At 36.8% G+C, this 14,699-nt stretch overlaps 2 protein-coding genes and 1 long non-coding RNA gene across 4 annotated transcripts in view; 1 reads left to right on the top strand and 2 right to left on the bottom strand.

Annotated features, from left to right (window-relative positions):
• LOC122093403 (cytochrome P450 89A2-like) overlaps nucleotides 1-2,346 on the bottom strand; it is a 3,634-nt gene extending 1,288 nt beyond the window's left edge. The window contains exon 1 of the mRNA XM_042663740.1: nucleotides 1,729-2,346. Within this exon, the coding sequence (XP_042519674.1) occupies nucleotides 1,729-2,202 (474 nt within the window). The 5' untranslated portion in view covers nucleotides 2,203-2,346. The remainder of the gene's footprint in view (nucleotides 1-1,728) is intronic.
• A 2,416-nt stretch (nucleotides 2,347-4,762) lies between these two features.
• LOC122093262 lies at nucleotides 4,763-9,149 on the top strand. Of its 2 annotated transcripts, none has more exons than XR_006144400.1 (4): nucleotides 4,763-5,110; nucleotides 6,773-6,830; nucleotides 7,289-7,321; nucleotides 8,893-9,149. It is a non-coding gene; the product is annotated as an uncharacterized LOC122093262 (long non-coding RNA). The 2 variants fall into 2 exon arrangements; XR_006144399.1 differs by having other exon boundaries at nucleotides 4,765-5,110; nucleotides 7,289-7,327.
• A 674-nt stretch (nucleotides 9,150-9,823) lies between these two features.
• Nucleotides 9,824-11,924, bottom strand: LOC122094357 (cytochrome P450 89A2-like). The gene is made up of 2 exons (XM_042665126.1): nucleotides 11,348-11,924; nucleotides 9,824-10,894 (listed from the first exon to the last, which is right to left on the bottom strand). The coding sequence occupies exons 1-2, from the start codon at nucleotides 11,837-11,839 to the stop codon at nucleotides 9,857-9,859; spliced, it is 1,530 nt and encodes a 509-aa protein (XP_042521060.1). The 5' UTR covers nucleotides 11,840-11,924; the 3' UTR covers nucleotides 9,824-9,856.
• Nucleotides 11,925-14,699: the final 2,775 nt, after the last annotated feature.

The following is a 14,699-nucleotide window of genomic DNA, read 5'->3' as shown; positions in this document are numbered from 1 at the left end:
TTGGGTGTGGGGGGGGGGAGATGTTTGGGGGTCAATGATTAATATATATTCAAGACTGATGGTGGTATCCTATAGGGTGATCCGGCTAAGATTGTTGTATTCCACCTCTTATTACTAAAAGATACTACCACTTAAGGGATCGATAAACTATTGATCATTCACTCAACCTTAAGTGGGTGGAATATCAACATCGTATAAAAACCCTAATCTATTGGACACATTAAATAAAGAAATCTCAACCATGAATTGGACATACAACTTTGATAAAAAATTTATAAATAAATCTATAAACATTTTACCAAATACCCCGAGCACAAATTTTTGTTCAATCACCGAACAGATCCCACGTGATATTTTCCCTATTTGGGAATTGGATTCCTTATTGAGAGTCTCTCTCATTCTCAAATAAATACCGTGATTAATCCAGCATACTAGTAATAACTAAATAGTATTGGCATTAACCTTTGGTACACCCAAACGCACAACACCCACATACAATGGTAAGGACCTCTCAGGTTTGGAGACCAGAGCACCAATGATGAAAGTCTTGTGCATACATACAATAGACGATCTACCATGCAAGACTCCCACAATGATACGACTTGATACACATAACATATGAAAACAAATGCTTAAATTTCGAGAATCTCATTCACAAGAAAATATACAGTGTAACAACCTTACGAACTGAAGGCCTATTTCAGCTCCTAGTTGCAAACAATTTAAAGGTCTAACCCTAAGATACAAACCATCACAAATGATGAGAATTAATATCAATTAAAATATTAATATTGGGTTTGACGGACACATATCCAACTATACTTACATATGGAAAGTAGTGAACCTCAATTAACCTTGTTAAACATTATAAAGGAGGGTGAATTTTGTTTCTATAACCCATTTTTAACCATCTTTTTTTTTTTTTTTTTTTTTTTTTTTTAGCTAACAATGGGTATCCAAGCCTTTGGCTTGAGTAGTCCCGTGGGCCCATACTAACCCCACAACCACATGGACCAGGTCATACCAGGATTGAATGAGAGCTATTCATCTTTTACTGAAAATAGTGAAGAGCAATAAACACCCTATGTGAGTTGTCCAAGATGTGCCTAGTGGAAGTTGAACTTAGGATGACCCACTTTTAACCATCTTATATGCTTCGTTCGAGCGAAAATTCAACTTGTAAGTTGATTATTGGTAGGGGATGAAATGTCATATATAAACTTCTTTATCCATCCAGCTGGAAGGAAGATCTGGTTTTTGGTGATGAACACAAAGTTCAGATACCATTGTGACAATTAATTTTTCCCATTTATCATTGGTGGAACAAGGGATCTAGCTTAACCTCCAAAAACCCCTTTCCAGGCGAAAAAAAAAAAAAAAAAAAAAGGTGGAGTAGATTTCTACCCTAGAGCATGGTCTACCCCAGCACCCTTGAATTTATCAAGATTGGATATTCGATGCATATGTTCACCTGGACCTACATGTGAGGACCCAACACTTATCCAATTTCTTGTCATTAGAAGGGTGAAGAGGACAAATGTTGGATCCTCACTTATATGTCTGGTGAATGTACTTGCAAATGGAGGATCTATTCTCTAGTCTATCTAGCTCTTTCCTTCCCTAATCGAGGGTAAAAATGTTATTTCATTGGCAAAAGAGAGAGCTAAACACAGAATGCACTTCCGAACGGAAAACATTCTCCCCAAAACAGAAATCAACAATATATACCTGCAATACCCATTTTCGGGCATGAGCGTAAGACTTCAGACGAGAAGGGTGAAGCATCTCCGTTGTAAGGTTACGGCGGAGAAGCCGCCAGACCGGGCCAAATCCCATTGAGTTGATGTCGAATCGATGTATGAGGAGGAGCGGAGGCCGACTAGCAAAGATAGCTCCATTCTTGATGAGGGCTTGGTGGGCAAGAGCATGTGTTTTTATGAAGATGGCTCGTTGGGAACCAATATGAAGACTAACAACCGGGCCATACTTAGCATGGAGCTCTCTTAGAATTGGCTCAAGATCTAAGAAGGATTTACGCAGCCAAAAGAAGTTTCCTATGATGGGAAAGGTAAAGGGTCCTGGTGGGAGTGGGAGTTTCAGTTTGTGTTCTCTTTTGTTGTATTTCTTGTCTAGGATGAGATTTAGAAACAATTTGAGGACAAAGCAGATGCAGAGAGTGAGAAAGATGAACCAGAACTCCATGATATAGAGAGCAGAGATAAGAAGAGATGACACTCACTTGTGGGCTCTGAAGAGTTTTCTTCCTCTGTTTTTTCTGTTAATAGTAGTGAAATGATTTCATGGAGGATTATTTGATTAGTGCTCCAATGATGAGACATCTGCGGTGGACTTGGAAGTCATCCTTATCCTAAAGGTGGGCTTTCCCTATTATCCCTATCACCAATATGATCCTCAACCTTTTAATATATTACATATTATACCCAATCTGCCAAGCCAGGTATCCAAGGCAGGGCTCCTTGTAATTTTAACATAAGTTGGGTAAAAGAATTGGGATACACCTAAATGATCATTAGATAAATAATAAAAAATGACATACATAGTTTAGGTCTAGCATCGTGTACGTGAGATTTATATATATATATATATATATATATATATATATATTTATCATTTTTTATGGGATCCATGTTGTCGTACCAAACCCTGAAGATCATAATATCAAGTGGAACGGGAGGTATCATCTAAAAAATAATACAATGCATTGTCTTAGTATGTAGAGCATTGTTCTAAAAGTTGAATGGGATTGGACAAATGGTATCCGCTTTAATTGATATATGATCCTGACCAATCCGATTTCAATAGATGGATACGATCATTGATAAAAATGTAATAAAGAACCTTTTTTTTTTTTCTTAAAACATGGGTAAATATATTTGATATGATCCAATCTACATCAATCTAGATTATGGTTTTAGGTATTAGTATTGGATCGGATGTAATAGTTGTATCGTATTGGTATCGGCTAAGAGCAATCCTGATACCTAGTCGATCCACGATTGGGTATTGTATTGGTATGTAAAATCATCAAAAAACTAAATTTTTATGAAAAATAGTGATAATATTGATCTAGACCGATACAGTCAATCTCAAATCGGTATCATATCATTATCAATCAAAATCACTACTAATACCACTACCAATAATTAAATCCTTGATCCAGATTGATAATGGATCAATATCTTTAACTGATCCCTGAACTGACCAGTCCCAAGTTTTAGAACCTCGTTTTTGTGGAAATTGGGAAGACCACTTTCAAGTTTGCCAATGCGATAATTATCATTTTCGTAGAGAGAGACCCCTTGAAGATAATATGGCTCCATCTTCAATAATAACTCTGATCCAGATGCCATATTCCCTTTTTTCACCCTTGATACTTGATCATTTAAGTCACTTGACACCAAGGATTTAGGGTAGCGACACTGATTCAGATCGATTAGTTTTGCTCCTGCTTTTTTTTTAAATACTAATTTCTTACTATTTTACCTCTGAAACGATATGGATAACCGAATGACTGAATAACCGATTCAGATCGGTAAGGGATCAGGAATTGGTCTCATCCGATACCAATCTGATACAACTGATAAGAGACCGATACTTGAAACCATGCTTGACACTATTACAATGTGAAATTACAACATTTACCCCATATGTTAAGATTGAAATTAGTTATGTAGAATGGCATTTGAAGTCCATTTATGAATTCTATTTGTAACCAAGAAAGTCACATATAAACGAATCCTTAATAATATAGAGTTCCGATTATATCCTCATATGAGAATGGTTCTTGTACTAATTCACATATGGAATTCACTTATTCTCTTTCTTCTTGCCATAGGCTTTTACATTAGATGGACCGGGCTCTTCTGTAGGGTGTGCTAGAGGGTAGCACAGATCCAAGGACAAGGAGCCCTCAGACACGCAGCCCAAGGCATAGATGCGCAACCCAATGTGCTCCCAGCCCTTGAATCTACGCTACACGCCATATCACATGACAGAGAATACCGATCCATACGAGAACCTTATCCAAACTCAATAATATACTCTTTTTTTTTTTTTTTTCTTTCTTTGAGAATAGATAATATATTACTGAAAGGAGAAAAATAAGCACACAAAGGACAATCAACAAGGGACCTCATATGTGAGTAAACCAGCAAAACAAGGGCAATAAAAACAAAACAAAATACCACAAACACCCAAGAAGCTGCTCAAAAAATAGCTAAAATAAAAAGAGAGAACCACCGGTCCAGCAAATCATACAAGTCTCACTACGAAAAAAGGTTAATAGGGGTGGATTCAGGGGCGGTTTTTTTCTTTAGCCACTAAATATATGGTTTTTGGGGCGGTTTTATTTATCCGCCACTATAGGATATTAATTAGGGGAGGTCTTATTTATCCGTCACTAAAAGGTATTATTTAGGGGTGATTTTATTTATTGGCCTTTAAATGTGATACAATAGGGGTGGTTTTATTTATTGGTTTCTAAATGTGATACAATAGGGGCGGTATTTTGTGTCCCCCCAATAGATATAGCTTTTTTAATTTAAATATAAAGTATTATATGTCCTATAGGGGTGGATTTAGTTTTGACCAACTAAAGGTTCTCCGATAAAGGGCAATATTTTGTATCTGCCCCAATAATGATCAATTTCAAAATTAAAATCATATTATATAAGATGTGTTTTCTAGAGACGGTTGTATATCCGCCACTATAGAAAAAAATATAAGGGCGGTTGGGTTGTATCTGCCACTAACATTGGCGGATTTAGGGGTGGTTTTTTTATCCAGATCTAAAAAGTCTGAATTAGGAGCGGTTTTTATTAACTCGCCCCAAAAAAGTTTGTACTAGCGGCGGTTTTATTTCTGACCGCTAAGTAGTCCAAACCCTAACCATCTCCTCCACTTTCCTAACCATCTCTTCAACTGAACCTGGAAGCCCAATCTGTTAGCGTCTCCAATCAGCAGCCGACGGGTACCATCATGACTCCATCAAACTCCTTGCAACAGCGGCCAATGATTTCTCCTATGTTTGCTCTCTCTCAAGACTCGACTCCCGCAGGCTCTCCTTGGCTCGACTGAGAAGCAGAAAGAGGTAAGACATGTATCCCTAATATTTAATTCGATTGTAGCTTCTTCATTGATCATGAAAGAGTATCATCATCAGATGATTCAGACCCTCTACTAATAAAGTTTTAGGTTCCGTCTTTTGAGTCTTTGTATTGATTTTCTTCCCTCTAGTTCTACTGCCCTATTTGAATCCCATTAATATCCTAATAAAACCGAATCAAATCAAGTCCGGTGGTAATAGATGACACATCACACTAAAAGTTTCCGGTATCAATGTGAACTACCGAGTCCAAACTAAGAGCTTATCGGCCAAGATTCAGATTATCTCCATTCATGTGGGGCTTAAAAAGCGAAAAGGCAGTTATATTACTTTCCCTACCCAAGGGATCCAACTGTTTTACACTTCTTATGGTTTTTAAATTGATTGCAGAAGTGGAGCGGAAGTGGGGAGCAGAGGGGAAAAAAATCCCTAGGTCCCATTCAATTTATTATTACCTAGTTTATGTTAGTAGTTAATACTCAATCTTATGCACAATTTTTGTTCTTGATGAAATATTCTCCAAACTTTTCCCCTTCAATGATTGTGAAGTAATTGAAATATCAGTTAAATATAGATATAGATACATGTTGTCTCTACTTATATGGTCTCTCCCCATCACGTTTTTGAATATATTTTATTCCCTTGTGTGATGGACTTGGAGTAAAAGAGCAGCCCATTTCGTTTTCGTAATGCATCCTATATGATTTAAACAGAGGCCATCACCCCACTTTAAACTTCCCTCCCCTAAGTAAAGGGAAACAATTGCATATCCTGATAGAGAATAATGATTACAGGGAATATGACTATTGTGCCTTTTAACTTCAATTTTCTTTAATTGTGCCTTGGTGAGTCATGATCTTAACCCAATTCTTCTCTCCTTCAGGTCTAAGAATAATAATTTACAGGTGAACCACTTATCCAAGCTTGGTTGGCTGGATCTTTCATTTGAGCCATGAAGATGGTTGATGTGAGGATAGCTGGGAATAATTTGAATTGGCTATATGCCTTGAAAAAAAAAAATGAATTTTAATTAGCATTTTTGCTACTAATAGTGGTTCACTACTAATTGCTTTCTTGCCATATTCCTTAGAAAAATGTATTTTTCTGATATTTCTGTGTCACGTATAAGAACTCTTTTTCTCTCAAACAAGTTCTAGATACCATCCAGTTAGCAGAGTTGAACCCTAGTGTTTTAAAATATCTAAATTACCCCTTGTTTTCACCTGATAACCTGTCGAACCCTATGGCCTCTAATTACATGTTCATTAAGAGGAAGACCCGCTGGTGGGGTCCATTTCAAGAAGTCTTGGTAGCATAGAGATATCTATATACTTCAACTGTTTTGCACATCTGTAAAGAGTCTTAATTCAAAAAACCATTTACAAACAGCTTTTGAGTATGAAAAGAGATTAAAATTCATGGGACACATTCAAACTATTGACTTTGATTCCCTTTAAAGTTCCTTTTTTTTTTTTTTTTTTTTTCATGTTGTTGGAATCATGGTTTGGTTGGTTGCTCCCTCTTTTTGGTCCCATTTCTCACTTTTTATTTTGATTTTTTCTGTTATTCTACATGTTAGTTGTCGTTTCCATATGATTACTATTCCTGAATTACAGTTTGTGATCATCTTTTGTTTTGAAAAACCAGGAAGTAACTAATGGAGAATTCAGCTTCTATATGAATTTTATACATTTTCTACTATTGGGTAAGACAATTCTTCCTCTTATAAATGAAAGTATATATGTTAACACATTTTTTGTTATACATGTGTTGATTTAAATATTGACATATTGTCATGTAAGTTTTGGCCTGAATTTGTTTTGTGTTCATCTTCTTCTTCTTCCCATATTGCTATAGCCAAAAAAGAGTTGAGCCTAAATAATGCATGAAAACAGAGTTTCCCTCATCTTATACATTTCTGTCAACTTCTTCATAGCTATTAACTTTTGAATCTTGTAAAAATTGTTGTGACTATTTTAAAATTTTCTCTTAACTATTCTCTTCTAGTTGATGAAGAGTCATTTTTTTGTTCTTCTATTTTTGCTAGCCCAATTGGATATGATTATCTCTGTATAAGGATTATCCTGTAATTCTCATTTATGGTACTTAATTAGCATTCTTGTTCGGGCTCTCCAGCTTACTAATTTGTGATTCTCTGTGCAGGTTAGATGTTGTCAAGGTGGGTTTGTTGGTTTGGTTAGTGTAAGTTCCCATGGATTATTTTAGTTATATTTTTATGTTTGGCTGAATTTTTAAGGGAATTTACTAAAGATAGTACACATGGCCAATATTATTAGTTCCCACATTCTTTTTATTGCAAGAAAATTGGTGCAGATGAAGCCACCAAACAGATTATTACTGTGGGCTTTTAGTGACGTCTTTTATGTTTGCATCTACTCTAAAAAATGCAACTCTATAAGTGTGCTTTTGTGACTTTATATATGTGCTGTGACTTTATATATGTGCTTTTGAGAGTTTTGACATTCAACTACTAGGATGAATGACAGTAAGCGATCTAATGCAGGTTTTATGTTGATTGATAATAAACAAGATGCAATCTGTCCTTAACTGTGTCTATATTTATGATTGATTGATAACAAGCGGGGTACAATTTGTATTGGTTTAGTGAAATCCACCGCAAACCATTGAATGGCTCAAATCCACTTTGTTCATTATTTATTTTTATTTCATGTGCCTTTTAGATTGAGGAAAAAACATATTATATGCCACTCGACGCATTTGGTAAAAGCAATGGAATCTTCTCAATACATGAAAAACAGATTATTGAACAAATAACAGACCACACATTATTAAAAGTTTCAGGAGGGAAGTTCCCTGCCTCCTTCCTAGCAGATTGCTCTGATTATTTATTGAAGAAGTGTTTCCTGTGGGGAGGGGGGTCAACTCCTGTGCAGGTGCGAAGGCCAATGTGAGTGCAAGAGGAAGCATCATTAGAGATTTTTATTTTTCATTTCTGAAAATTTTAGTATAAGCCCTACCTTGTAGCAAACCAGATTGCTGCAAGATTCAAGGTCTGATCTTTTGTTGTGATTTGTGAATGATTTTTTCATAGCATATCTGATGCCTAGGGGACTCCTTTTGAAGCATTGTCAAGTCCTCTTTCCTTGAATTCTTATAGTGATTTTCTTGATTTTGATCTTACTTTAGCTGAGCACCTAATATAGCATTTTTTTCTAGACCTGTTAATAGAATCCATGCAATTACTATTATCTACTTACTGGATTCTGTGGACGGCAAGCAGACTTTATGGAAAACTAAGGTTGAAAAGTTCAATGTAGTTTGATCCACTGAAATGCAGAGTAGTCCCAAACTCCCAATGCAATAAAGAGGATTTTTGCTCATTCTTGTTTAAGCCTGAACTGCAGAGTAGTTCAATTTAGCTTGTGAAGAATTTTTCTTGCTCATTCTTATTTAGTCTGAAATCAACCAGTATTAACACCTTAGTTAAATTATTAATCATTGTAATATGGTTGCATGTTCAAAACTTACAAATCCAATAAAGAGGATTGAAACATCTCTCTTCCCTTGTCACTCTGAAATTAAGCTCATCAATTATTTTATTTATTTTTTCATTCTCTAACTGGAACTGATTAGAAAGTGTTTAGTCGTCTGTACTTGTTTTCTTCATTTGCTAAAATCAATTGGTTTGTACTTGTTTTCTTCATTTACTAAAATCAATTGGTTTGATTCAAACCATACTGTTAATCAAATGTGCATGCTGACTGAAAATTTGCTACATTGTGCAGGTTGACATCATTGTGGTGAGTTGTGCTTCTTCTAAGGATTTATGACGTAGACAACTAGGGCATCATTTCACATGATAGGGAAAATGTGTCTTACTACTTTTGAGTATAATGGTTTCACTATTTTTGTAATGTTTTCAATTTCTTTTGCTAAGGCTTCGAGAATTGAGTCTATAGAACAATATTTTGAAATGATCCACAATCATTTTCTTTTTTGTCAAGACTTGTTTAATCATCTCAATAATTTCCTCTTTTGTCAAGAGTTCTTGTTTAATCTTCTTTGTTTTTTTTTCTTTTAGTTGGGTGAGTGTGGGGGTCTCTAATTGTCTAAATCTATGCAAAAGGGCAACAGCCTTCAAGGGTTTTAAGGTGGCAAATATTGGTGCATTACAATTATATATATATATATATATATATATATCTTAAAAAAAAAAAAAAAAAAACCCCTATAGGGGTGGTAATAAAAAACTGCTACTAAAAACTAGTGAATATTATATCATTAGTGGCGGTAAACGATTCGTCTCTATATACGCTTTTAGTGGCGGTTTGTATTCTACCCCAAATAACATTATTATTAGCGACGGAACAAATCCGCCTTATAAGATATAGTTATATATGCTTTCAATGACGGCTATTATATATTAGCGAGGGTAATTATCCACCCTTAAAGAGTACATCTTTAGCGATAATTATCTGCCCCTAAAGAGTACTTCTTTAGTGGCAGATTATATAAGAGCCCCTAAAAACCCGTTTTACGTACCGGAGTAAAAAACCACCCCTAAGCATTAGCGGTGCCACATTTAGTGACGGGTATCAAGCGGTAAAAAAACCCGCCCCTAAAAGCTTTAGGGGCAATTTTTATAGTTTTAGCAGCAGAAAAAAACCACCCTTAAAGAGCCTTTTTTTTTTTTTTTTTTTTGCAATGTCTATACGTTTATTAAAGCAATATGATCAGATTAAGGTAAACCTACATCATCCTTGAATGGATAAGGGCATGGAGTGGATTCTTCATCACACAAGTGAAATCTTGCTTCTCTGATAAATCAATATCATCTCCATCCGTAGCCTTCCATTCGAAGTCCCTCACCAAATTGGCCAAAAAATACTCCAAATGAAGCAATGCCAAACCAAGAGCAGGGCAAATCCTTCTCCCTGCACCAAATGGAATCATTTTAATCTCCTTCCTCGCTGTTATATCAATCACCTCCTGCCCTTCCTCACTACTCAAAAACCTCTCTGGCCTGAACTCCATTGGATCCTCCCAAGCATATGGGTCCCAACCAATCTCTGCTACTGTGACATTCACGCTAGTAGCATTCTTGGGTATGAGATAACCATTCAATGTTGTATCCTCTGTGACTACATGTGGTAGCAAGAAATGTGCCGGCGGGTGCCGCCGTAGGCCCTCAAGCACCACCGCCTTCAGATACGGCATCTTCTGCAAATCCTCTTCAACTATCTCCTCTCCGGGCTTCACTATTCCCTCAATTTCTGCAGCCAACTTTGATTGTATATGTTGTTGCTTCACTAAATTGGCCAATATCCATTGCAATGCAGTGGATGTTGTGTCTGTGCTTGTGATAAGAAACTCTGAACATAAACTCACCATTTCAGCTTCACTGAGCTTTCTTCCATCATCTGGGAGCTTGAGATCGAGCAATGTATCAACATATGAGATGACAAAATCTTCCTCTAGCTTTAAATTACGAGCTCTGATGAGAGGGATGAAGAGATTTTCCTGCTTACGTAGGATCTCTTGGAGTTCTTTCAATAGCTTTTGGAAGAAAATCCTCGCAAACCATGGCAAGAAATTGAGAACTGCAAACCTACTGAAATTTACTAAGAGGGTGGTTTGGACAGCTTCGATCTCTCTAATCTCCTTCTCATCAAGTTTTTTACCAAAACACATGAACCCTAGTAGGGAAAACATTGCATATTGGATGTGATTCATCACGGGTGCAGCCTTTCCGGATTGTGATTCAACTTTGAGCTTCTTGGTTAGTACCTGTTAGAAACATTGTGTTCTCAACAATAAGTATAAGAGAACTTTTTTGCAGCACCAATTGATGTTTAGGAGATAGGATTCGCTGCTCGTACGATCACTTGATCATACGAGTCAACGTCCAACACCTGGTGATAGATTAACGGACATTGAATACCAACACCATATAAAAACCCTAATCTATTGGACACATTAAATTAGAAAATCTTGACAATTGAGTGGAAGTAAAACTTCAATAAAATATTTACAAATATAATTATTAATTAATTTTACTTTTTAAATAAATTTATAAACATTTTACAAAATGTCACCAAGTTCAAAATTTTATTCGAACTTGATATTTTCTCAGTTTTGAAAATGCATTCCTTATTGAGAATCTCTCTTATTAAAAAATAAACACAGTGAATCCAGCACATTAGCAATTATATAGTATTAGCATACAGAAATCAACAATACCTGCAATACCCATTTCCGGGCATGAGCATAAGACTTTAAACGAGAAGGGTGGAGCACCTCAGTTGTAAGATTGCGGCGGAGAAGCCGCCAGACGGGGCCATATTCCAATGAATTGATGTCAAATCGATGTATGAGGCGGATGAGGCCGATGACCGGAGGTCGACTAGCAAAGATAGCTCCATTCTTGACGAGGGCTTCATGGGCAAGAGTATGTGTTCTTATGAAGATGACTCTTTGGGAACCAATATGAAGAGTAACAATTGGGCCGTACTTAGCATGCAGATCTCTGAGGATAGCTTCAAGATCTAAGAAGGATTTACTCAGCCAAAACAAGTTTCCTATGATGGGAAAAGTAAAGGGTCCTGGTGGGAGTGGGAGTGGGAGTTTGAGTTTGTGTTCTCTTTTGTTGTATTTCTTGTCTAGGATGAGATTGAGAAGCAATTTGAGAGCAAAGCAGATGCAGAGGGAGAGAATTATGAACCAGAACTCCATGATAGAGAGCAGATAAGAGATAATATGTTAGTAGAGAAGCAGGGAGACGTCGAGGTTATGGATACTCTGTGATTAAGTGAAATGATTTTTTGGAGAATTGTTTGGTTACTGCTCAGATGATGAGACATCTGAAGTGGACTTGGTAGCGAACCAAGTTGTTTTGTTTGTTCGTTTTTTTCGTTAGTTCATCTTTAGAGGTTGTTGGGTTGCTTATTTTGTTTGCCACTTGGGGCGTAGGCCGATTGTAGGAGCTTCTCCTAGTCCTATGTATCCTGTTTTTTTCCTTCTTTCTCAATAAATGTCAATTTACCTATAAAAAAATTATCCTAAAAACATTTCTTTTATGATAAAAAAGATTCTGAACTTGTTTTACATGAATAAATAATTTATTACCAAAGAAAGAGGGAGGAGGGGGAGATCACCAGAGGTCCTCAAGGGATAGATACGGGAGGAAAACAATCCCAGGGGAAAGGCTTGAACAACAAGAAAAGCATAAAAAGGGCCACAATTTCTCAAGGGGCGGGGGGAATACAAAATGAAATGAGAGAGGTCCTTGTAGAAATGCAACCCTAAAATGATGCAAAAGATAATGGAAAAACAAAAACAAACAATGCACATAGATTTACAAGGTTCGGCAAAATTGTCAACGTCCTTGGTAAGATGAGATCCTACTTCACTATCAATGGAGAATAGGGTTACAATGCTCGTCCTCACACCTCTCAGTATTGCTTGCATTACAGAGAAAGAAACTCTTGCTAAAAATATATAGCGCAAAACCTTAATCTGAAAAATACAAAACTGCCCTCAAATAAAAAATTCGAGCGGGAGGCAACACTCCCGCTATGCAGGGGACTTCCTGCCCCCCTTGCAACCCCCACGGCCCACTAACCGACTAGCAGAACCACCATCTTGCCTGTCGAGGCGCTACACTAGTACTCCCTAGATTAAACTATGATGGAATACAAGACATCGTACACCAACAATCCCAAGACACAACAATGAGCATATTTAGGAAGTCCCTAATCTGCTTTAATCTAATGGAGGAAAGCTTATAGCGGACATCAAAAGAGATGGCTCCGTGATTTTAACCAAGGTAAAATTAAAGCATATGATTGAATTTAAGTATGAAATTTAAAAAGTGACCCATCTGATCCAAACCATTCTTTAGATATTTAGAAATAGAATATCTACATCAAGCTTGCACAACTAGATAGATCACCCATACTCTATGAGAGGACCATATGTAAAACCTTTTGCCTAATTAAAAGTTGATTAAGATTAAGTATGAAATATAAAAAGTGACCTTTCTGATCCAAACCATTCTTTTTAGATATTTAGAAATAGAATATCTACATCAAGCTTGCACAACTAGATAGATCACCCATGCTCTATGAGAGGACCATCTGTAAAACCTTTTGCCTAATTAAAAGTTGACTAAGACAAAATGAGTGGAGAAAATGACTCAAACTCACGAGAAAGTTAACTATTCTTGATTTTTTTTTCTAGTAAGACGAGAATGTTAAATTCAGAGGACAAACTAATGTCACAAGAAGACCGATCCCCCAAAAACCTAAAAAAATTAAAAGGAACTTCTTCTACCTAATCTTTCAATCTAGTTCCATCAACAGAGAAGACAAATACCACTAAAAAAAAATTGGGCCCAACACTTCAATTCATTGAATAAATTTACATTAATTCCCCCAAACGAAGTCTACTTATCAAGACATCAGCAATCATATTCCTAGGAATAATTCGAAGATGGAATAGGCTGATACATATAACATTAAGGTGTATCAAGCAAGGTATGATATTTCAATATATGATCACTTTACTATTATTAGACTTAGCTGAATCACTCCACTAATAGTTAATACTTATTATCCGAAACTATATAATCAAATAAGTGACTAAGCCCATCAAAAAGGAAACCTTACACAACTACGTACCCATACGTCACTCAAAATCTGATGATTTTGAATGAGAATTGATCTTTCACATCGTCAAGAGGTTAGAGGAATCTTTTTATGTCTTTTTTTTTTTCGCTAGAAATCAGAATTGTATTAAGAATTAAAAAATGGGAGGAAAATACTGATACAATGCCCGTAGGCCATAAAGAACAGGGAGAGCGCCCCCTAGATCCAACCCCACCTTCGGCATTGCCATCAGCAGGGAGGAGAAGGGGGGATCAACCTAGGAAACTAGAAAAATCTAAAACGGGGAAGACTAAGAGCATCCTTTTCCAATTCCATCCGAATTAATGCTGGCCAGGTCACTATTGGATTAGAAAGGTCGGATTTTGCTAAAAAATCTGCGATCGGATTGGCTTCGCGATAGCAGTGAGTAATCTTCCAGTTCACAGAGAGTAAGAACGGCGCCAGGTTTCTCCATCTTTGGAAGATGATTCAAGGGACTGTGTTTCTGATAATTAAACTCACCACTGCCACAGAATCACATTCAATCCACAGGTTCTGCACTTGCAAAGATCGAGCGTGTTCCATACCAGAGATGACCGCACAGAACTCAGCCTCAAAATTTGTTCGACAGCCAATGGGTTCTCTAAAGTTGAAGATGGCCTGAGCAGCCTCATTTCTGAATACTCCCCCATCGCCAGCTTTCCCTGGATTCCCTAAGGAACAACCATCTGTGTTTAATTTGATCCAGCCCGAAGGAGGAGAGCACCAAAAAACTTCACCTGGAGTGCCTCTACTATTGAGAACACGAGGGATGCCAATCCGATGGGCACAAAGCATATCTGAAACCGTAAGCGCACACCCAGAGAGAAATAAGGACTAGGCACAAAGTTCACTTTTCACTATTGCAAAGATTTTCTTGGGAGGGAAGGAGGATCCTACATGACGAC

The sequence above is a fragment of the Macadamia integrifolia genome, chromosome 11 (genome assembly GCF_013358625.1).
Source record: "Macadamia integrifolia cultivar HAES 741 chromosome 11, SCU_Mint_v3, whole genome shotgun sequence".
NCBI classification, from domain to species: domain Eukaryota; kingdom Viridiplantae; phylum Streptophyta; class Magnoliopsida; order Proteales; family Proteaceae; genus Macadamia; species Macadamia integrifolia.
This window is presented reverse-complemented; position numbering and strand designations above follow the sequence as displayed.